Source organism: Microcebus murinus, chromosome 12 (genome assembly GCF_040939455.1).
Source record: "Microcebus murinus isolate Inina chromosome 12, M.murinus_Inina_mat1.0, whole genome shotgun sequence".
Taxonomy (NCBI): Eukaryota; Metazoa; Chordata; class Mammalia; order Primates; family Cheirogaleidae; genus Microcebus; species Microcebus murinus.
The window spans coordinates 66,551,361-66,576,935 of record NC_134115.1 but is presented as its reverse complement, the minus strand read 5'-3'; the positions used below and the strand labels follow the sequence as shown (position 1 = coordinate 66,576,935).

The 25,575-nt window shown below is 35.1% G+C and overlaps 1 protein-coding gene across 5 annotated transcripts in view; it reads right to left on the bottom strand.

Moving 5' to 3' along the window:
• SMC2 (structural maintenance of chromosomes 2) overlaps nt 1-25,575 on the bottom strand; it is a 48,459-nt gene that overhangs the window by 11,970 nt on the left and 10,914 nt on the right. For all 5 annotated transcript variants that reach the window (XM_012753786.3, XM_012753785.3, XM_012753787.3 and 2 more), the window contains exons 10-21: nt 23,655-23,888; nt 21,906-22,065; nt 21,299-21,416; nt 20,552-20,690; nt 15,618-15,737; nt 12,962-13,166; nt 10,901-11,036; nt 6,762-6,886; nt 5,018-5,211; nt 3,643-3,786; nt 2,989-3,183; nt 930-1,130 (exon numbers count right to left, since the gene is read on the bottom strand). In XM_012753786.3, the coding sequence (XP_012609240.1) occupies nt 930-1,130; nt 2,989-3,183; nt 3,643-3,786; nt 5,018-5,211; nt 6,762-6,886; nt 10,901-11,036; nt 12,962-13,166; nt 15,618-15,737; nt 20,552-20,690; nt 21,299-21,416; nt 21,906-22,065; nt 23,655-23,888 (1,971 nt within the window). The remainder of the gene's footprint in view (nt 1-929; nt 1,131-2,988; nt 3,184-3,642; nt 3,787-5,017; nt 5,212-6,761; nt 6,887-10,900; nt 11,037-12,961; nt 13,167-15,617; nt 15,738-20,551; nt 20,691-21,298; nt 21,417-21,905; nt 22,066-23,654; nt 23,889-25,575) is intronic.

The following is a 25,575-nucleotide window of genomic DNA, read 5'->3' as shown; positions in this document are numbered from 1 at the left end:
ATTGAAAACCAGCAGGAGTATTTATAGAGATTGCAACACCTACATTATGCACTTGTTTGGTATCTAACATAACCTAAATTCTTTGTGCATACTAATGTCAATAACAGTTTAATAAAATTCGTTATAGAAAAATTTCTTAAAAATAATTGGGCTCATAAGCATTATCAGTTTTGCAGATATCTTATTAATTTTACTTTAATATATAAATTCAAATAGAATTTTATAGAATTACAGAAGGTATGGAACATTAATATAAAATTATTAAGATTGCTATTTTTTATGTGGCCGTCAAGAATAGGACTGCTTCTCCCATTGGGTTTCTCTAGTGATGGGGCCTCCCAAGTTCTTCTCAGATTCTAAAAGTTGTCAGGGAAGGGGGGATGGGCAACATTATCTAGTAATTGAGAGCATTAAATCAAATAGATCCTGCTGGATGTACAGATTGGTGAAACAGTGGTTATGTAACAATTCTAGACATTACTTATATAATGGTTTCTGTATACACTAGAGTTGAAAGGAAGACACCAGTTATGGAGTGACTGGTGAGGAGGCAGACAGCAGCAGCATACCCTATTTTTCAAGGCTTTTCAGGGCAAGTGAAAGGAATGATAGAAATGTGAAGAATTAGCAGGATCCAAAAGTGTTGTTTTTATTTATACCAAGAATAAGAAAAGAGTAGAACATGTTTACAGCAGAACAAAAGCCAGTAGAAAAGTCATTCATGATATATAATAGAACATAAAAACAACTAATAATGCACAAAGAATTAAATAAGACGAAAAAAATGAAGAAAAGGAAAGCAGAAAGAAAACAAGTATCAAGGACATCTAGCAAAAGGTTAAGTCTAATAAATGCATCAGAAATCATATAGTGCTATCAATGCCAGTCATGTCTGAATGTGGCCAGTTATTCACAGGAAATTGACTTACTCGCTCTTCAGCTTCTGTCAGTACATTCATAGCTCTCATATTGACATTTCTTCCCAGTTTTTCCTTCATTTCTTGCAACTTGTGAAGTCTCTGACCAGCTTCTTTGGGGTTGTTAGTTTTGAAATCATAGGCACTATTGGGTTGGCCAAAGAGGTGTTTCTCTGCATTAATCCAGTCATAATCTTTCAGCATTTTGGATACCTAGCCACAGATGAAAATAAAAGGATCTATCATTATTTACAAACCAGTTTCTTAAATACTAATTTTAAATCAAATATTGGAGAGAAAACCCTATAATGACTATTTAAAAAAATGAAGTTCACTAGTGACAGGAATAAAGATGAATATTTTTGCCTGGAGCACAGGCTACAGAAACAAGAGATTGTATAGCAACACAGCTTCCTATTATTAATAAATACTTAAGCATTAGAAGAGGCGGCAACTTACGGAGACATTTCTACACAGTATATGCAAAACTTTTCCATTAGAATGAAATGTATTAATAAATCAGATGAGACTCTTTCAGATTTTACCAAATTCTATCGCTTCAAAAAACAACCTGTGAGAAGTCAAAATTCTTAAAATGCTTAAGTCATAGATTGGTAAAATAGGAACCTAATCCTGACTGGTATCTAATGATTTTCTCTAAGAATTATAACCTAAGAGGGTGGGGAAAAAACCTGCCCCAAACGTTGACTGTCTCTCTGCTCCCACCCACTTTTGACAATGACATAGTATAATATTTCGTCATATAATATAACTGATTATGAAGTTCAAATTATAGTGCTTAACGACTTTACTAAGATTATTTAAGATTCATTCTGACTGGTAGACTCCAATCCTTATCAATTTATTTATCCTTATTAATTTCATAGGTATGGTCCCACCTCTAGCCCTCAAAGTAAAATTATCATTTATAGTCTGTCTTCACTACTAACCTGTAAGCTCTTTGAAAGCATTCTGTGTACATATTGCTCATCTTTATATCTTCAGTGTGTGACATTAGTATCTGATACTAGTAGCTAAGCAATAAATATTTGATAAACTATGTTTTTCAAAGAATCCTTAGCTTCTGAGCAGCTCTACTTGCAAGTCTCCCCTTTTACCTCAATAGCAAATAAAATCCCCTAGCAATCACCAATACTACCAAAAAACTATTAGAAGTAATACTGGCACTGTAATATCTCAGTGACTCCACTAACACTAAGCTACTAGGCTAATGGGAAATCAATAGTAATAAAATAAAGTGGGAGATTATAATGTAGCCATAAAAAAATGTTCTTTAAACCAAGTTCTGTGGTTCTTTCAAAGACTGTCAAGTATATTCTTGGTCTTTCTGAAGTTAAAGTTGCTGTATTTTTACAAAGCTAAAAAAGATCCTGGGCATTGAAAGGGCTGATACCAAACTGTTATAAACTCAAAAGAAAACATGAAGGATGAATTTTTAATACCACACAAATGTAGCCTCTCAACCAATGAATTTCTGCAAAAGCATGTGTTCTCTTTAAAGTACTTAAGTAAAGGCACTGTGATACATGAAAGAAGGAAATGTTAAGAGTGACCAAAAAACAGCAGGATAACCTCAAAAATATAACCATTTGGCCAAATATCAGATTTTTTATAGTTACAAAAATTGACGGCAGTAACCCACCTAAGGACATCTGAAAGCCAATTAAGTACCTTTTTTAAGTTGCCTGTATATATGTTTGTGAGTTATTTTAATTCGATTTGAAATAAGGTAAAGAATATAAATTATTATTACTAATACATTAGTAATTAGTTCTATCAACATTTTGGGGCAAAAAAACAGTTATTTTCATGGGAGATCACCAGGCATTTGGTAAATACATGTGGTAGATGGGAACAAATATCTGAAATTAAATTTAAAAATGAAACATGCCATTTGTTAAAAATGAACATTGTTGAAAAGCAGTTAACACGTAAGGCTGTAGTTCTGGCATTTTTACTGAGTTATCTCTATCGAGCAGTTTACTAAAATTTTTCAATAGCCCAGACACAAAAATTTGATTTCTAAGGATAAAAATGAACATGAACGTGCCTTTGCAGCACCATCTTCAGCTTCCCGTTTATGTTTGCTGATGTTGTGGTCTAATTCCTTAATTTTAAGCTGAGCATCATTGTTTTGCTCCTTGTGTTTTGCCACTTCTGCATATTTAGCTTTAATTACACTGTCTTGAGCTGTTATCATTTCTTTTTGCTTGGTCACTTCTTCTTGAGCTTTATTTAATGACTCCTGAAACAAAAAATTAGAAGAAATTATATAGTTACGTAAAATATTATATAACTGTTTTCAGTTTACTAAAGAATTGTCTGAGAGACTTCTGGGTAAGAAGGCGACTTGATTACAGGTCACCAAACCCTCTATACTTTCTATCATCATTAAAAAGACTAATGAATTATCATGACAAAAAAAGGGTTGAAATGCAATGTTCATGCTGAAAATAAGAGCTTCTGCTGGATGCAGTTCAGATGGGATTAACAGTGGGTGAGAGGAAGAGGGACTACTGGAAGCTGATCTATAAAAATCTCTCAGAAAAGTGGCAATTCTAGATCAGTAATCACCATTTTTGTCTCATGCTCCTCTCATGACAAGAGTGAAAAGATCAAGAGCACTAAAGTCAAACATCTTAAGCCAACATTTCATAAAGAGACTAGTATTCTAAATTTCTCCAATTTGATAAAGAAATCTTACCTTATTTTTAGCCACTTCAGCTGCCATTACTTCAATCTGACCTTCATAGGATTTGATAGCTTCATTTACAGCTTCAAGCTGTTGTTTATTGGATGCATACTCTCTCTTGAGCTCTTCCAGCTCCAGAGTGATAGCTTCAACTTCCTATAAAAAACACAGTATCTGGGTATTCACACAGATTATCAACTACTAAAAAATAAACATATACAGAGCAGCTAAATTAATAATATTCTCATGCAACAGTTTAGTTACCACTCAACTATCAAAAGTACATGTTAATCTTTCCCAGAAGAAGGCAAGAAAAAAGTTTATTTTCTTATACTAAAAAAAAAGAAAAAAAAGTTGACAAATGTATAATTTTTATGAGTTCAAAGAACTCTCCATAAACTATTTCCTTTATCCTTTTATTTCTATAGGGAAAACGATATAAAATTCCATGTAACAGATTAATTAGTGGAGATAAGTTTTTTAAGCAAAATTACTCAATGTGCAAAAAGTTTCTCAATTTTCTTCTTTTTCATTATAGCCTTTGGTTAATTAGAAAACACACTGTGGAGCTATTTAATGATAGAATCTTATGGCAGGTTAAAAAAAACTGTGAAGAAAATATATTCAGGTGAAATTGTATAGAACAATGATTAATAGCATAGCCTTTAGAGACAAAACTCTACATTCAAATTCCAGCTTTAGCACTGCCTAAATGATGTAATAATGTATCACCAGCCTACAAATGAATGGCATCTTGTAAATATAACATGCTCTTCTTACATCATTCTCTCAAAGAGCACATCCACCTATGGGTTACCAAATAAACGTAGACTTGCTGAACCTCTGATATTACAGCTCCACAACACCATATAATGCATTCCTGGTGGAGTCTTGTCCACTCCTGAAGAATCTATTTACCAAAAGGCAACTTTGCTCTTTGCTTAAAATTAGCAAGCCAATGCATCCTATACTCACAACTATATGACACTCAATTACAGGGTTTTCAGAGAAATAAATAGGTTGAGTATCCCTTATCAAAAATAATTGGTAATAGAACTGTTTTGGATTTTGGATTTTTTAGGATTTTTGAATATTTGCATTATTACACTGACTGATTGAGCATCTCAAATCTAAAATGTTCCAAAGAGCAATTCCTTTGAGTGTCATGTTGACACTCAAAAAGTTTCGGATTTTGAACATTTTGGATTTGAGATGCTCATCCTGTATATTTATTTTATTTGTAAGATGCATAGTTTGTTTGTTAAAGAACACAGCTTGCTTTTAGATTCTGAGATCAATTCTGATGAATAAGGCCAACAAATGATGCTCTACCACCTTCAGCTCTATGTAGACATTAAAAGATTGGTTCAGTTTCAAAGATTATTACCTGTTGTTTTTCTTTCATTTTCTTGCTAGATGCATCTGCCTTTGTTTTGGCACAATCCAACTTTTTCTGAGCATCCTTCAGCTCTCTTTCTCTTTCAGCTTCAGCATTTTTCATTTTATTCTCCAATACTTCATATTTTTCTTCAGCTTTCTTTTGAATTTCTTTAGTGTTTCTTAAAGTCTCCTCACTTTCCTCTACATCATAAAGTAGGCAAATGTGGCTAAATTAATAGTTATAGATAAAGGCTTATAAATGCAACTTTTAATAGAAGAAGTAATCTGGGAAATTAAAGGCTCGAGTTTAACAAATTATCCCAATGATAGTCTAGAAATGGTATATTGAAACCTCCATCCTAAGAGCCATACCTGAATTATCTAAGATCTATAAAGAAATAATTTCTATTGGTATGAAACTGAGTAACATAAACTTTAACTATCCCTACTTTTTATTTTTTTTTTTTGCAGGTGGGGTTAAAAGATTTTTTTTTTATTTCGGCATATTATGGGGGTACAGATTTTAAGGTTTCAATAAATGCCCCTTTCCCCCCACAAGTCTGAGTCTCCAGCATGACCATCCCCCAGATGGTGCACATCTCACTCATTATGTATGTATATACCCGCCCCCCTCCCTAACTATCCTACTTTTTAAAAAGTTTTGAAGCAACATATAAAAGGGATCACAACTCATATTTTTAACATACCTATGGTGCTTCCTAAAATCAGAACTGACAATATAATCATGGTATTTTTCCTTAATTTTAGTTGCCTGAAAGCTTAAAATCACTATCATAAATAAGCTTATTTTGTGCTCTTTGTCCATTTATACATAGTCAAGCAAGTAGGCAAATATTGTGAGAACATGTCTAGGATACAATATAGATAAAAACATTATCCCAACATTTATGAAAGAAACAAAAGAACAAGACAGAACGGACATGGTGCTATCACCACTGACATACATTGTCAGTGTTAGCACCTAGGTGCAAATATAACCCTGGAAGCCCTGACTACAGAATTTCCTAAACTACTTTTCACTGCAGAACAAAAATATTAGTGGAAAATAGGTGGGTGGATATTGTCCCAAGGAATGACAAAACTAAAACTATCATATACAATTAAATTCTGAGGAAAAAGTATAAGACAGCTTCTTAAAATTAGAGAGATAGAAATATAGTAAATTATAGCAAACATTAAAAATATTTGTGACAAAAATAGTATGAACAAAAAGTTAAAAGACAAGCACATAAGCCAAAAAAGATATTTGTAATGCACATATCCTACTAAAAATTGGAACTTACATATGAGAACAATGGAAAAAAAAATATGAACCACCCATAGGCAAAAAAATAAATAGAAAATTCACAGAAGTAGAAACCCAAAAGTCCAATGAACACAGATCCCAAATTTCACCAGCAATCAGGGAAATGAAAATTAAAATGTTAATATACTACCTCTTCATAACCAACAAATTGGAGACTTTTAAAAATCTGGAAAGAAAAGGATTTGGAAAAATAGAAATTTTCATATGCTACTAGTAACAATGAATATCGGTAAAAATGGACAGAACTTTGACAATATACAATAAAAATGAAGATGACCCCTACTCTAAGACTTAGAAATCCCATATTTGGAGTTACCCTAAAGAAACACTCCTACATGTGTTAACTGAGTCTTACAAATACCTAAAGTAAGGTAAAAATATCAACAGCAACAGAGATTATAGGCATAGAATGTTTTCATCTTACCAATGGTTTTTTTAAGGGCATCTAATTCTTCTTGTTGCTTGTGATATGAGCTTTGTTGGAGCTTGGTTTGTAATAAATCTGCCTCCTCAGTTTTCATCTCCCACTGCTGTTTTAGTTGGCGATACCTTATAAAAAGTATATAATAAATGCCTATAATTTTTTTGGTATTTGAGACATAATTCAAACTTTAGGCTCTTACCTAAATTAAACTCACATATAATATAAACAATATAAGATACTACTTGATCATAGTTTTGATGATGCTCAAGTTTTTAAGGCATCAATTAATCCAAATCTGATTTGGTCACTCACTGACAATAACAACTCTAAAAGACCAAAATCCATAATAACTATTTATAGAAATAGTCATTTTTAGAAAACACTAAAAATAATTTTTGAATAGGTTTCCTTAAAAAATTTCCTTCTGCTGACTTCCTAAAAGTAAAAAGCACACACTACTCACCACAAAATAAATTATAACCATTACACACAATTTCAAGAATTTGGTTATTTATTAATGCCCATTTTCAAATGTTAAGTAATATTCCCTTTTTATGAGACTGACAGTTTAGGAAGACTTAGTATCAAACTTAATCATCTGCACTGTACTTTCTTCAAATCCTTGTAATTCTATCAAAGTTCTGGCTATTTAAAAATTTCTTTGAAAGATATTTAGCTAATTCAGTTACAGTGAAATTTCAAGTTAATATAAATTCACAAAGTGCCTTGTCATTAGAAATTCATGAGGTTTGAGGAAAAAAGAATAAAATTTATAAAATATAAATGCTACCTTGAGTATTCTTGCCTGAAACTGTGCTTGATAGTATTAAAATAGTAATTTTAAGTTTCTAAAATTGTTGCATGTTGGCCGGGCGCGGTGGCTCACGCCTGTAATCCCAGCTCTCTGGGAGGCCGAGGCGGGCGGATTGCTCAAGGTCAGGAGTTCAAAACCAGCCTGAGCAAGAGTGAGACCCCGTCTCTACTATAAATAGAAAGAAACTAATTGGCCAACTGATATATATATAAAAAAAAAAAAAAATTAGCCGGGCATGGTGGCGCATGCCTGTAGTCCCAGCTACTCGGGAGGCTGAGACAGAAGGATCGCTCGAGCCCAGGAGTTTGAGGTTGCTGTGAGCTAGGCTGACGCCACGGAACTCACTCTAGCCTGGGCAACAAAGCGAGACTCTGTCTCAAAAAAAAAAAAAAAAAAAAATTGTTGCATGTAGAAATTTTGAAGAAAAAAGAGGTGTTATTTTCCTGATATGGTGTGAAATGATGGCTTTAGCTGATCCTTCTATTCTCCTGTTTTTCAAAATCTATTTCCTTTCCTTGACCTCAGTGCCACAATTAGCCAGCAAACCAATTCTGCAGAATAAGTGATCTAATACTACTAAACAAAAGTTAATAGTTCTAAGCCAAATGTGGCTATGAACACATCACCTTGCTAGAGTTTCCACATATCATAGAAAAATTTTCTTGTAACTTCCTAACAAAAAAAGGTTAACTTAATTTATGCTAGCTAATAAAGGTAAAATGCAGGCTTTGTAGGTATGTGATGTTTGAAAGTGAACATTTTGATACAATTTATAATATATCTTTGAATGGCCACTCTGAATAATTATAAAAATCTCTTCCATATAGTGTCCCACAAGTTTTGGTGCCATTTTAAGCTTTGAAAACTTCAGAAACTGAATGTGCTAAAAACTGACCCCCAAAAAATCATTTCAAAATTTAGACTTTTTACACTTATATTCAGTATTGTGAATTCTGAATAAAATGGTTTTTTATCCCTATTTCCCATCTTCAGAGGGACTGGAAAAAATTATAATTAGACTTTCAGATAATGTACTTTTAAGTCCATAGCATTTACAACTTCTGAAGCTTTCAAAGCAAGTGGGGCTTCGTCTCCCAGATAACCAGAGTCACATCTTTCAGGTGCCTACTCAACAGTCATGTTCACAGGCTTTTCTTGGCCACTCTAAAATTTCAACACATCTTTGCCCTAGTTCCTATCTCCTTTCCTGATTTACTTTTCTCTTCTCACAACTATCTAACATATGTTTTACCAATTTATCTATCTTTATTGTCTGTTTCTCCAACTATAGGAAAACTAGATGAAAGCAGAGATTCCTATTTGTTTGATACACTGCTGTACCCCCAGCTTCTAGGAGTACTTAGCACATCAGGAGGCATTCAATAAATATTTATTGAGTGAATAATGTTCAATTAAAAAAAAAAGTTAAATAGCATGATCCCAATTTTCAAAAAATTAAAATATGGATATACTTCTATTATATACAAACAGAAGTAATGACGAAAAGGATACATACACAAGTACACCTACACTCACAAAGAAACACTATAAAGAAATACTAAAATTTTAGTGCTGACTTTCTGACATGAGCTTGTTTCTCTTCATTAGACAACCTAGTAGTCTTCAATATCTGTATGATAGCCATAATGCTGCCAAACTTAGTGCAAATACCTAATCAGTGCTATACTGCATCATATAATTTCAAATAAAAAACTCAAGTATCCTCTAGTATCAGATTCCAGAGTATCTAAGATCAACCCCTACAGCTGTTAGGTCATTAAATATGAAATATCTGATTTTGAATCAAAAGTTTATTATATCTCAAACAAGATGCAGTAGAATTAATCAAAGTATGAAACTAAACTATTGACAGAGTTTTGCCATCTTAATGGTAGTTCATTTACGCCAGCAGTGAAGAAGCCTGGAGAGTGAGTGGTGATGAAATCATGAAAGGCATTTTTAACAGCTTGTTGAAAATTGAATACTTTTCCTTGCAAGAAGTGGTCAAAATCCTGAAAAAATGGTAGTCAGTTGGTGCAAAGTCTGGTGAATACTGTGGTGACAGAGAGTTTCCAAGTCCAGCCTCTGTAGTTTGAGAAGCATTGTTTTTGTGACATGTGGTCTAGTCTAGACCAATAGGCTGGTCTCTACTGACCAATCTCAGCTGCTTCATCACAAGCATCCTCATCATTTCATCCAATTAGTTGCAGTAGACATCCACTGTAATCGACTGACCAGGGTTCATGAAAGTACAATGGATAATACCAGTGCTGGACCACCAAACAGATATCATTAGCTTTTTTTGATGAATATTCAGTTTGGGACTGTGTTTCAGCACTTCATCTTTATCCAACCACTGTGCTGAACACTTGCAATTGTCAAAAGGAATCCATTTTTCCTTATACATAATAATATGGTGTAGAATTGGCTTGCCTTTATGTCATGACTGCAAAGAAAGGCAAGCTTTGAGACGAGACGATTTCTCTTCTGATGCTCATTTAATTCACCCAAAACCCATCTATCCAGCTTCTTTACCTTGTCGATTTGTTTCAAAAGGTCCAATATTGTTGGAATAGTAACATCAAACCTTGTTGCTGATAAATGCGTGGATTCACTTCCACTACATCTTTCAACTCAATCATTATCCATCTTGGTTGGTCTCAGGTCACCCACGTGGCTCATTTTCAAGATTAAAATCACCAGAACAGAACTTCTCAAACCATTGAAGATACTATGAGTTCATCAGCCACATCTTTCCTAAACACTTCATTGATATTTCGAGCTGTTTGAGCTGCATTGTTTCCATAACAGAACTCAAATTCAAAATTAACACAAATTTGTGACTTATCCATGGTTTCATAAAAATTGCTCTAAAAAAACATATAAAAGATAATCGCAAGCTAAAATGTGCGTTTGAAAGACTGAAGATGTACCTTTATCATATAAATAAAACGAGAATTGTCAAAATGAAATATCAGAAATATTAACTGTCAAACTTAAGGAAATGGGACATTTCATATTTAATAACCTAATATAAATCACAGCAGGGAGAGTAAAATATTTTATTTCTTACCTTTTGCTTAAATAAGATTACACTAATTTCTTATAACAAAGATAGTACTCTTATCAGAAAAAAATAACACTATCAACTCATAATTCATTCAAATATTTAAATAAAACCAAGGATACTATTTAAAAAATCAGAAGTTGTATTTCTTTAAATGAAAGTAAATTTTCTATGATTTTCTACCATGCTTTCAATCAAAAAGCAAAACACACACACACACACACACACACACACAGCTTAATACAACAGAAGTCTTACTTCTCAGCAGTGTTTTTAAGACCTGCTAATTCCTCCTCTAAAGCCTGTAGCTCATTCTCTTTCATTCTTAGCTCATCCTGAACATCTTTGAGTTCTTGAAACTTGGTCAAAATAGAAGCCGCCTGGGATCGAGCACCTGATAGAGGCAAATTGAAACAGGGCCTGCACATTAAGTTACTACATATTAAACAATAAAAAGCCTTCTAAGATAATTATACTGGAAATGATTCAATAGCAAATTTTTTAGTAAGGTTATGAAACTACAGAAGTGTGATCTTTAGGACATAAAAAATTGGTAAGAAATAGATCTAAATAGATGTGGTAGATTATTTATTCAGAATAACTACTGTCTTGTCTACTGGGCCCATTCTCCAAAGCCCATTTTCCACCCCAGACTTGCCCATGTGATTTGCTCTGGCCAATGAAATAGGAAATGTGCCTCTTGTGAAAGTAAGCTTTAGGAGATAGCACATAATTAAACATTTCCTTTCCTTCAGACTAAGTCCCAGAATAACATGGAGCAGAGAGGCACCTGACCTGCCGTAAATGCAGTATAATTATGGAATAAACTGTTGTAAGCTACTAAGATTTTGGGGTTGTTATCATATCATGATCTGACCCAAGCTCTGATACAGCAGGGCAAGCAGAGTAAACTGATTTCACATTGTAAGCAACTATAATCACCCAGTAGTGACAGGCTGAGGGATTACGTTGACAAGGAAACTCTGTAGATTTAATGGAAGAATGCCAAGATCAATTAGAAATGCTGTTATGAGCACTTTGTTAATAAGATATGGGGTTTTGCTATCCCTTAAGAAGAAACTTCAAGAATATCCAAATCAATAAAACCTAAAATGTTTCTTTTGTTATAAATATTTCAAGATATTTTCTCTTTATCTTCCATTTGAAGATACTAGTCATTTTCCTGAAAAACTTAATACTTGATCATGGAAGTCACCAAATTGGCTATTGTTTACTTGGCCTAAAAAGACATTAAGTCACTTGATATTTCAAGAGGTTCTATATTGTCTACTGGGTTAAAGGCACAAACTCTGAAATCAGAGTGCCTGGCTTCAAATTCTGAGCTCTGCTACTTAATAGTGATTTATTTAACTACTCTCTACCTTCATATCTGCAACTGTATAATGGAGATGATAATAATATACCTACCTCATAGTTAAGAACTATATAAGTTATTTAAAGCCCATACAGTAGAGGCTTATGAAATGATAGAAAGGTTCCACATCTGCATTATCTACCCCTTAACCATTTGAGTCCTTGAAGTGTGAGCAATGAAACTAAGGAAATTGCTTTTATTTCATTAACTTAATTAAATGTAAAGAGCCACATGTGGCTAGTGGCTAATATATAATATACACAGTCTCAGAACTTTGCCTGTGCTATTCAGTGTTTGTTAGGATATTATCACTTGACACAGATTTGGAAATTCAATGTGGTAAAGATTATAACATGAAAAATATAATCACTGACTAAGAATTCTTTTAGGGCATTAAGGCACTTTCTCAAGGGCAGATTTTTTTTTTTTTTTCACTTTTGACAGGAGCAGTGACAGTACAGGTATATACACAAATCAGGAGTTAACATGTTTCCTGAAATGGATAGTTAGGCTGAATATGTACTTAATAGAAAGATTTAATTTCCCAGTAACTGAAAGGAATATTCTGATAGAGCAAAAAAGGGCAAGAATAAAAAGAAATAGATTTGAGATAAATAAAAGCAGCTAAGAAATTGATTAGTAAATTATGAGAACCTTGAGGGTTATGACATTATATAATTTCTCAATATTAAGTAGCTGTCACATAAGTACTCAAAAATTAAACTCAAGCCTTAGATTTATAATAAGTAAATGTAAGTATGGAATGTAAGTATACATTTGATCTTAAGTACAAAACGTGGTGATTAGTTCTGGTTCTAACCAAAGACTAGGAATAAAACTCTGAATTAAGTCATCCCAACCACTCTATTCCCTTTTTAAAAGGGGAAGGGAGGGCTTCCTACTTATCACACAGAATTATAAACACAAAGAGATATAAAATTTACCTCCACTCAATGTCCCATGAGGATCAAACACATCACCTCCTAGAGTTACAGTTCTAGTCATTATCCTTTTATCAAAGGCCACTTTTTTGGCATTATCCATATTGTCGCAAATAAATGTTGTTCCAAACACAAATTCCATTGCTTTCTGAAGTTCTGGTTTATAGTCCACCAGGGAAAGAGCCACATGAACGTTGTTAGGGCCAACCTATGGGGAAAAAAACAAATATTCCATAGTACATACCTTTTTATTTCCTTTCTTTTTAAATATTAAACTAATAAGAATTGCTATAATAGAAATGTAAGTATTACCTAGCATTAAAATTCTTTTTAAACTTCCTAAAAAGCTATGTAAAACTCAGAAGTTTTAGGAAAGCATTGCAGATTTAAATATTGAAAGATCTACTGCTAAGTAAAATATTTAGCTAGTACCAGGCATCACGAGAGTTTCTATCAAGAAAAAGCGATTACCATGACTATAAATCCAAAACAGACTAAACTAGACACAACTTTCTTAATTAACGTACAGTACAGGTTGAGTATTCCTTATACTAAATGTTTGGAACCAGAATGTTTTGGATTTCTGATTTTGGGGGGATTTTGGTATATTTGCATTATAGCCGTTGAACATCCCAAATCTGATGTCCAAAAGGCTCCAATATGCATTTCCTTTGAACATCAGGTCAGTGCTCAAGAAGTTTCAGATACTGAAGCATTCTGAATTTTTAGATTTGGGATGTTTAACCTGTACAAGTAAAACAAATACTACTTTGTATTTTCTTAACTGTGAACCTAGCTTGTTGGTACTGTAATCGTGTAAAAATGTAATAAAACTATGCCATTAATAAAGAAGTCAAATTTTTATTTTTTTGTTTTAATCAGACTTTACATGCTCAGCCTACTCCATCACCGTGTTCCACAGAAGCCAACCTATCTTTGTTACTTTTCTGAAGGTTTGCTACAGTCACACCAAGCCTTAAATAATATTTCTAGTGCTTTTTCCCCAAAATCCAAAGTGCTGCAATAAGCATTTCCTTTGAGCATCATGTTAGTGCTCAAAAGTTTCAGATTTGGGAAAATTATTCGGATTTCAGATTTTTAGACTTGGGATGCTCAAACTATGATTCCCACATCAACACAATTACATAAAATGTTTGTTTCAATTATTAGTAAGGTGGTTATCCCAGAATAAATATCCTTCCATTCAAATTAAACACAATAGAGTAGCCACCTGCCAGTTACAGAAATAAAAACAGAATTGAGAGAGTAAAACATAATACTAATTTTAACCACTTTGGTATGAGCGTCAACTATAGTCGATAGCTGCAGATGAACGCGCACAGCTGAGCATCGAGTTTAGCCGTAATATGAAGGTGCACGGCCGAGTGTTGACTTTAGCCAACAGCCAAAAGCTTTTACGTTTACAGCTTTTATCTCTGCAGTTGCAGTATGTTCAGCTAATAAGTTACTACGAATCTGACCTTTTAACAAGTCCTTAGTAGGAGTTATTATAGTTATTTTCCTAAAGCTGCCTGTAAAGTAAAACAAGCTTTCAGTGCTTTAAAGCTTTCCTCATCACACAAGAGCAAAACGGATTCATCATCAATGCACAGCACAAAATACCATGCGAACTACGAGTGCCGCCTGTGGGCAAGGTTCCATGGCACCTAAGTGGTTACACAGATCTGACTAACGGATCTGAGTGACAACTACTTTTGCTGTTACTTAAAATTCCAATTTACTTGTAACAATGGGACTTGACCTATGTGGCTGAATTAACTTCCTGAGCCTTTCTGACCCAAAGGTGACTTTTCAAGTAAAGAAATTACCAACCCAAAACACAACCTTCCAATTACTCCATACTTATTCTTTCTCTCTTGATAGTATACATTTCAATACAACTATATTTTTAAATCATTTTCATTGAAACCTCAATTTCAGTAAGGACACACTGTATGTACCTAGTAACACATGTATTTCTAGGTTTCATAGAACTGTTTTTTCAACTCATGCACTTGGAAAGCCTGCTCAATGACAAACTGAACTGCTGCTGAATGTTATGACTGGCTTCATGTTTTACCCAGTATTATACAATCACGATAGCTTTTTAAATGTATTTCTGTATACTTACCTATTTTCTTACTAGCAAGCATAGCACCTTAGATCCACCTCAGCAGTCGACAAGGATGCTGGGCACCTGCTATGTATAGGCTAAATAGCCATCTAGAAGACCTCTAATAATGAAAGTTTCATTACAATACTAATGAATGCCTTCCATAATGGTTGTCCTTGTGGAGATTTTAAGCGTGTCTGACATTTAAAACACTTAAATAATTTTGGATATTTATCTATAAGCTAAATTCTACTCAGAAATCAGAAGTATAATTTTTACCATCACCTGATAGTTACATGACTTAAAGTTTAAAGACATTCCAATGCTATACTTGGAAGTATCAAAGGAAGTTCTAGTCTTCCAACATTTCTATTCTCTTGACATCAAGTTTCACAAGAACCAACTGTATTTCTTGTACCTTAATTTTTATAGAACAAAATTAAAAATCTGTGGTTCTGCATATGATTATGTATCCTCAAATTAACATCTCCTAACTTAAAAAAAAGATGAAGCTTAAACATAGATATAAGACAAAATAAGACTTACAAGATTCTGGGCAACCTTCAGAGTTTCTGGAGCAATACATCTGGCTGAAATTTTATTGAGTGGAATTATGGTATATCGACGCTTCAGTTCCCCTTTTTCAAGTAGCTTTTTACCAGTAACCTAAAGCATGCATTTTAAATTCAAAAAAGTATATATTAATGATGATAGAAAAATGTTAAAATGGAAAGAATACAAGTTTAGAAATCCATAATCAAATAAATGTTTAGGGAGGACTGAAGAAGATGGCTGACTAGAAGCAGCTTGTATGTGCTGCTCTCAAGGGGAGGATAGAAAGTTGCATGCAGAGGCCTACCTACAGATGGCTATTCTTGAAAAGGACATTGTAAGAAGTGATGGGGGATATTCAGAGTGAAGGAGAAGGTGACCCAGTGATTTATTCAGTAGGAATGAGGGGTACTTGGGGAGGCATCCACATATGGGGAAGGTCAGAAGGAGAGAACCCTGGGGGGCTCCACATTCACCCTACAGGCTCTGGGCCAGAGCTGTAAAGGGGCCTCCACAGCCACCGCCATCACAGACCTCTGGACTGATCAGGGAGCTGCTAAGAGTCTGTGCAGAGACACTGCACCACAGAATAGGGCACAGCAGCAATTTGGTGGCTACCCACCTGGGCTTCTGCAAGTGATACCACTCTGAGCTTTCAGGTACAGGGCACCAGGTCTGCAGGGGCTTGGCTTTGCAACAGCAGCCCCCTGCAGAGCCCTCGCAGAGAGATTGGACACTCCCTCCCGCCATGCCCTGTGACTGGGTGCCGAGCGCTCCTTCCCCCCAACAGAGGATCTGAGCACAGGGGGCACCTCAGGCATGATAGACACCACCTGAGAAGCCTTGTGCTTTGGCATCTGCACTCAACACTATAGGATCAGCACCTGCTCCCCCCCATGTATGGCCCCACCTCCAGAGTCCCACCTATGCAGCACAACCTCTGCAGTTTCACACTGTAGTCTGAACCTGTGGCTCCACGCACACAACCCTTGCCCTGCCTCCCAGCCTCAGTTTTGGCTTAGAGGCTTCGCCCTGGAGGCTTCACAGCAGCTGCTGAGACCTCAGCTCCATCCTCTGAAACTGTAGGGCTGCCCCCAGACTACAGAATTGCCTGGAGGTACAAATACCCAACTAGAGACCCCTATCCTCAAGCTGACATTACACCTGGACCTGGTTTGAGTAAATGCCCATAGCTGGGACACCCATAACCACTAACTAGACAGCCTAACCTGGCTGCCACTGTCCCCTCCCTGGGGAGATCCCAGGCAGAGCAATCCCTCACAATGCTAGTCTCCATGGGGAGGGTTTCATCCAGCCCCAAACTCTAGCTTTCAACAACTATCTGGAGAATAACCCACCACCCTGCATGAAGATCATCCAGCAGCGGTTTGAACAGTGATAATCACAGCAGAAAGGGACAAAAGGCAATAGCTACACTACAGTCTCTGAGTGTGCCCACCCTGCTCCTGCTGGGTCAACATTATGCAGTAGGACACAAAAGCGCCATCTAGAAATCTCTCTTTCAGAATTCTCACTAAGTAGGAGAGTTTCTAACAAAAAAGTACAGGTGCCCTGAAAACCTATCAGCCCTGAGCTACAAGAAACCAGGAAAAAAAACTCTTGGCAACAAGAAAAAACAAAACAGTTCAACACCCCCAAGGGAACACAATGAAGCTACAGTACTAGATCCCAACCAAAAGGAAAATGTCAAAATATTAGAATTTGAATTCAGAATATGAATGGCAAGTAAGATGAACGAACTGAAGAGAAAGCTGAAAGCCAATAAGCAAAAAAATTTTCAGAAAATAAATGAAGAAAATAAAAAGTCACTAAAGAGCTAGAAAACATAAAAAGGAACTTAAAATGAAAGAATCATTTAGAGAATTTCAAAATACAGCAGAAAATTTCAACGACAGACTAAATCAGGCAGAAGAAAGAATCTCAGAGCTTGAGGACAAGGCTCTCGAGGCTCTTGCACTAATACAGTCATTCAAAGACATGGAAAAGAGAATAAAAAAATACTCAACTATCACTCAGAGAAATATGCAACTATGTGAAGTGAGCTAATATATGAATTATAGGTATCCCTGAGGAAGAAGAAAGAGCAAAAAGCATGGAAAATCTATTCCAGGGAATTATTGAGGAAAACTTCACTGTTATCACCAGAGATTCAGATATATGGATAGAAGATGGTCACTGAACACTGGGAAGATCCAGAGCAAATAGGATATCTCCAAGACACATAGTCATCAACCTGGCCAAAGTCAAAATGAACCAGAAAATTCTATAAGCAGTAAGACAAAAGCAACAACTAACCTACAAAGGAAAACCATGAAGCTAACTGCAAACCTCTCAGCGGAGATGTTACAAGCCAGAAGGGACTGAAACCCCATCTTCTGTCTTCTTAAACAGAACAGTCAGCCAAGAATCTTGTGTCCTACAAAACTAAGTTTTATAGACAATGGAGAAATAAAGACTTTTCCAGGCAAGCACACACTGACGGAATTTGTCATAACCAGACCTGCCCTATAGGAAATACTCAGACAGAATTATATATGGATTAGCACAACAGATACCCACCAGTGTAAAATCACCAAAAAGCTAAAGCTCTTAGCTCTTATAAAAAAAAATAGCACAAGAAGGAAAATAAAGCAATAAGGTATTACCCAACAAGATAAACAGAATGGCATCCTGCTTATCAATAATAATACTCAGTGTAAACTGTCAAAAACAATAGATGCTGCAGAGGATGCAGACAGAAAGGAGGTATGCCAATACTGCTGGTGGACTGCAAATTAGTATGATCTCTATGGAAAAATTGCAAAGTAGTGGAATCAACCTAAGTTCCCATTAATTCATGAGTGGATTAACAAAATGTGGTATATATATGCACCATAGAGCTGCATTCCCCAACCCCCAGGCCAAGAACCAATACTTGTCTGCAGCCTGTTAGGAACTGGGCAGCATCAATCACCACCTGAACTCTGCCTCCCCCTTACCATCTGTGGAAAAACTATCTTCCCTGAAACTCAGGAAACTAGCTGCACAGCAGGAGGTGAGCAGGCAAGGGAGACAGCGAAGCAGCAGCTTCATCTATATTTATAGCTGCTCCCCATCACTCACATCACCACCTGAGCTCTGCCTCCCTCCACCACAATTTGTGGAAAAACTGTCTTCCATAAAACCAGTCCCTGCTGCCAAAAAGGTTGGGACTGCTGCCATAGAGTAATACTCAACCACAAAAAGTAATGAAATAATGCCTTTTGCAGCAATTTGGATGGAACTGGAGACCATTATTCTAAGTGAAGTATTTCAGGTATGGAAAAACAAACACTGCATGTACTCTTTAATAATTTGGAACTAATCAACAAGCACAGAGAAGCCAGTACATGGATATCAAGAAGGAGGGAGATGGGAGGAAGGGAAGGGTAAAAAACTACCTAACAGGTACAATGAACACTATTCAGGTAATGGGCACACTAACAGCCCTGACTGAAGTATTATAAAAGCTATCCATGTAAAAAAAAATTGTATTCCATTAATATTTTGAAATTAAGAATGAATAAATAAATGTTTAGTGCCTTCTATCTCTCGTCTCTCTTGTACATACACACACACATACACAAAATAAGGAACATTATTCAGCCTTAAAAAAGGAGATGCTACCTACCATTTGCAACAACACAGATGAATCTGGAAGAAATTATGCTAAGTGACATAACCAGACACAGAAAAACAATTACTGTATGGCATCAATTATACCTGTACTCAAAAAACAAAAACAAAAGTTGAATAAAAAGAACCAGAGAGTAGAAGAGTGGTTACCAGAGGTGGGAGGCAGGGAGGAAATGGGTAGAAGTAGGTCATATGCCAAAGGGTACAAATTTGCCGTTAGGTAGGATAAATAAAAATCTACCTATTTAGAGATATAATGTACAGCATGAAGACTATAATTAATATTACATACTGAAAATTTGCAAAGAGAGATTTTAGGTGCTCTTAACACACAAAAAAGTTAACTATGGAAAGTGATAGATACATTAATGTTTGACTATAGTAATTATGTCACTATGCATGTATTAAAACATATTGTAGGCCAGGCATGGTGGCTCACACCTGTAATCCTAGCACTCTAGGAGGCTGAGGCGGGAGGATCACTAGAGGTCTGGAGTTTGAGACCAGCCTGAGCAAGAGCGAGACCCTGTCTCTACTAAAAATAGAAAGAAATTAGCTGGGCAACTAAAAATATATAGAAAAAATAAGCCTGGCACGGTGGCATATGCCTATAGTCCCAGCTACTTGGGAGGCTGAGGCAGTAGAATCACCTGAACCCAGGAGTTTGAGGTTGCTGTGAGCTAGGCTGACGCCACGGCATTCAAGCCTGGGTGACAGAGCAAGACTCAGTCTCTAAAAAAAAAATATATATATATACACACACACATATATGTATATATATTGTACACCTTAAACATATGCAATAAAAAATTAAAAAGACAGAAGAAAGTAAATTCAACAATGCCTTTTCGGACTCATATGAAGGAAGAAGAGCACTCTACAGAGGGATAAAAAATGAGAATTGAAGAAACGCAGATAAAATTCACTATTACCTTGATGGGAAGACTGACATTAAAAACAGGTCATTTATTCCCAGATTATTTCACAAATTTAAGTAAATTCGAAGTCGCACAGCAAAAACAATATCCAAAAAGACTGATTGATAATATGCATTCTGATTTACTAATTAAGCATGAGACTTCCTTTAAAGTATAATTACCCAAAAGTCATTAACTGAACAATTTTACCCTATAAAGATAAGTGACCTTAAAAGAGAATCTTAAAACATCAAGAGAGCATCCAATGCTTCTAGCAGCATGTAACTTTTCAAGCTACACGGCACTTTTTAATATTCTTTATTAAAATCAATTTACCTCTGTGTCTACTACAACATTGTAGAGTCGTTCCCCAGCCACCAATTCTAAAGCTGTAGTTGCAGAAGTATCTTTCACACTAATCAGAGAAGCTACAAGTCCTTTCACACAATTTCTATTCCAGTTCTTCTCTGGATCCCTAAAATAGAAAAGTTACAAAAATTAATCTTAGATAAGAAAATAGAGAAAGGCATATTTTATCAGTCAAATACTCTTTTGGACAATACATTAAACAAAGTAGAAGAATCACATAGTTTTAAGAAAACAAAAATTTTAACATGTTCCAAATGACTAGCCAGCTGTTGTTTTTAAATCAATCAATAGATATTTCGGTATATTTTCAATGTAATGAAAACAACTCTGATGTCCTCATTGTGACAATACATATGATTACTGTAAGTATTCCATAAGAAAACCCACATAGCTAAACAAGTTATAAGACATAAATGTAGATATTTAACAATAATGACAGAACAACTTTAGATACTTTGAACTGAGATTAAATTCCTCTCATTTTGGTTTTAAGATTAGTGGCATCAGCAGCCATTAAATTTCACAAGAATTCCCCCTGCCAACATTTGAAGCATTTCAATAAATGTTTAAGGAAAAAATATCCATTAAAGAAAAGCAGCTTACAAGAAGTTCCATACAAAAATTTTGGTGTTAAAATTTTCAGACTGCTTCCAGCTTAAATAAAAACATGTCTTGGTTATTACTATGATAAAATTCAAAATTTAAATCTCTCACTTGTATGCAAATCGAAGATTGGGAAATCTGGCCAAGAGTGCTTCATATGTTTCTTTCAATCTACTGATATCACGGGACAGCTGCCTGCGCTTTTCCAAAAGTCTTTCCTCCTTATTTTCTGAAGAGTAAATCAGAAACAAATAGAAACCAAATTTTAAAAACTCATTCTACAGTTTTAAGGAAAATATAGGTAAACTCTATTTCAATCAAAAGCATTCCTAGAAGCAAAATATAAATTTCTGATAAGTATTAAATTAAAAAAATGCTTAACATTCAAATTTCTACCAAATGTAGATATTATTTCCAACAACAAACAAAATTTTCATTCTAAGAAACAACACAATAAATTGAATGCCTATTTATGTAGAAATATACAAATGACATTTTTGAGCTTTCAAATGATTAAAACAGGAAACTCAATACTGAGTTCCCAAAAATTCAAAGCACTGTTTTATAATTAGATATTTTTCTATTTTTACAAATACTTCTTATACTAATACCCATTAAGAGGGTAAAGTGTTTTCTACTTCCTTATTTCCTTTATTTAAATTATTTTTATCAACAATCACTACCCTCCTAATAATTTATCATGTTTTTAAAAGCAAACCTTCATAATTTAGCTTTTTCATTTCAGCTTCAAGTTTTTCTTTAACTCTCTTTACAGCTTCTAAAGCTTCTTGATCCTTCCTATAGCCACTATCCATCTTCTTAACTTCAGCTTGTTTATTCTTTAATTCCTGCTGGGCATGTTTCAACTTCATCTGAGCCTGTGATACAAAAATGTAACAGACTATATGACATATGAAGCAGATAATGCAAGTAATTAAATGGGCACAGAATCAGATTGGTTTAATTAAGAGACCTTAGCCTAGAAAACATAACTGGTCTCTTGGATTAGCATTTCAACAGATTGACCATTTCCCAGTATTTTCTCCTCAAGAAATTACATGGAGTATAAACTAATATATAATATAAATTATTAAACAATTTGCAATATAAGTCCATATTTTAACATTTATAAAACATGACATATTAACAAGGTTGAAAAACTGTATCACATTAAAAATGTCAGTAGCTGGTTAAATTAAAACCACAATAGAAAGCTACAAATCAAAACTCTACCTTCCTTCCTTCCTTTCCATTTACATGTTATTTGTATGTATACATTTGTGAGTACTGTTCAATAACAGTGGAAAAGCTGCACTGAGCAATGAGAAATAAGATTATATAGGAAAAGGAAGCTAAATTGACAGAGAAATTTAAATGGTAGGAGACAAATATTTAGATACTAGCACTATATAAATACATCAGACCTTAATACATCTGAAGTTTATACAACTGAGCACTGCTTCTTAAAACCATGAACTAGTATTGTCAAGATGTATTAGGGAGTATCCTCCCCCTAAAACTGAATAATACAAGATTTTTCATAGCTCTTTTATAAAACAAGTGAATAGAAAAATTGAGAATACTTTCAAGTCTTTCTGTTGTTGAATTCTTATAAATTTTTGTGACTAACATTTCTGTCAGCCCTGAATGAAAAAGTTGCAAATACACAGAAAAACCTGAATAGGATTAATGCACAATCTCACATATTTGCGTGCACATTTAAAAGCTGCATCCTCCATTAAAAAATGAAAGGAATGACCTGTGTGTGTTTGTGACTGTGTGTATGTGTGTGTATATATGCACATATATATATTTTTTTCTATCAGCAATATATATATGCACATATATTTTTTTTTCTGTCTCTTGTGTTCATAGGACTTTATACTATGTGACCATATTTGACAAACATTACATAGATTGACAAGACTCAGAAGATTAAGAAATTGGAGTAGGTAGACCAAAGATTGGAATGTGTGAATGTGAGGTCACGTGAAGAGACATCCTAGAAAGATGTTGCAAAGTTCCAGAAACAAGGTTTTTAAGAACTAAGTAGGAAAAGCAAAGCAATGGAGAGGAAAGGGTTTTTTTTTTGTTCCTGTTAAAGCCTAAGACTTCAACACTATGAGCTCAATAAAAACAAATAGCCAAAAAGGATGAGAATTGACTAACGTCCAATATTCCACACAATGCGTAAACAGGGCAAAGCATTTATTGCACTTATGAACTGAATTAAGATAATTTATGTTTTATAGCATCTTGACAAATTAAATTGCTAAATCAATATTTAGCAATTATCATATATTTTTGCTGTATTAGGTACCACAGAGATGCAGACAGAATAAAGAAAATATGTTCACTGACACTGATTATTTTCAGCATTTTGTAACAAATGCCAAAGCATAATGTGAAAAGATACTTCTTAAAAGAAAAAAAAAGTAAGCACACACTGCTTAATGTCTGTAGTTACCTGTTTGGCTTCTGTCTGAGCTTTACTTATATCATTTTTACAGGCCATCATCTGAGTGGCTAGCGTTGCTTCTGCTCCATCTTCACTGCTGGACAGGCCAGCAGAAACAGCATTGAAGTGCTGCTGTGCGGCAGCCAAAGCTTCGGCATCTTTATTACTTGCTTCTTGAAGGGCATGTAGCCCATCTGTTATCTTTTTAACTTCTTTTTCCTTCCCTGCTAAAGTTTTAGAGTCCTTCAGGAAGAATTTCAAATTGAAAAATGTATGTTAGGAAAAACATTCACTTTCTTACACACATATACCCTCACCTTATCACATTTCATAGCAATTTGAAGTAAGCGTGATAAAGAAAATAATTCAACCACCATAACTTTATAAATACTGAATTATTACTTTGAAATTCATTCTCAGTTTGGGGGATAAATGTAAGTCTTATGCTACCTGAAATATTTTCATTCATATATTATCAAATCTAAGAGAAACTGAGCTAAAAATCATTGCATATTTAAACAAACCACTTGAAGAAACTAAAAATCAACTTCTAAAGCTATAAAGTTGAAATAATAGTCATCCTGCACTAAGCTTAAAAGTAGAAGTTTTAGGATTAAGAGCATGTACATGAAAATATTTTATAAATTACTAAAAGCCATAAAATTTAAGTACTAAACAGGTATAAGGAAAGTATTACTAATATTTAATACTTTTTAAGTAATATTACCAGATTATCTGACACTATGCAAGATACCAGCAATGAAAAAAGAAAAAAAAAATCTAGCTATCTTATTTGCAAGAAAGTGACCACAAATTTTGGCCCACTTGATCAGTTCATGATTCATCAAATATTTATTAGGCACTTACTATACAGTAGGCACTCTTCTAAGACATTAAGACACAGACTATGACCCTGTCCTCAGGGAGGCATATTCACAGGTGGAAGACAGTAAACAAATAAAGCGAGGTAAGGGGACAGAAAGTGATGGGAAGTACTATTTTAATAAGAATAATAAGGGAAGGCCTTTGTGAGATAACATTTGAACAGAAGACTGAAGAGAGAGGAATTACCATGAAAATACTTAGGTGGAGGGCAGTATACTTGACAATCCCTGGAACATGTTTGGGTGTTTGAAGAACTGCAGTAAGAGCATAGTGAGTAACATAAACAGAAATTCTTGGCCTTGGTAGCACCTACTAATAAAAAGGAAGCCTGGGCCGGGCGGGCGCGGTGGCTCACGCCTGTAATCCTAGCACTCTGGGAGGCCGAGGCGGGCGGATTGCTCGAGGTCAGGAGTTCGAAACCACCCTGAGCAAGAGCGAGACCCCGTCTCTACTATAAATAGAAAGAAACTAATTGGCCAACTAATATAGATAGAAAAAAAATTAGCCGGGCATGGTGGTGCATGCCTATAGTCCCAGCTACTCGGGAGGCTGAGGCAGGAGGATCGCTTGAGCCCAGGAGTTTGAGGTTGCTGTGAGTGAGGCTGATGCCACGGCACTCACTCTAGCCTGGGCAACAAAGTGAGACTCTGTCTCAAAAAAAAAGGAAGCCTGTCAGCTGGGAGGCCTCTGGGGTACTAAACACAATATATACCCCATGTGGGTGTTCTTTTGGCTCCCTCAATCAAGGTGACCAAACAAGCTGCCAACTTTGACTGGGGCCTTTTACAGACCTTGGAAGTAATTTAACACTTTGTGGCTCAGGTGCTTTTAAAACCTTTAGAACCTGCTAGCCCCATGCAATGACAGTATCCACAAATTCCATGCACGCTGACTAGAGTCTGCGGCAACAGAAAATTGCCACTGGAGTGCACTAGCCTCACAGATTTTCCAACTTGTAAATTGCCTAAGGCAGCCACCAGACATAATCCTTATGAATGGTAACTCCTTACTCACTGTTGTGTACTGGTAGAGACTGAACAAGTGA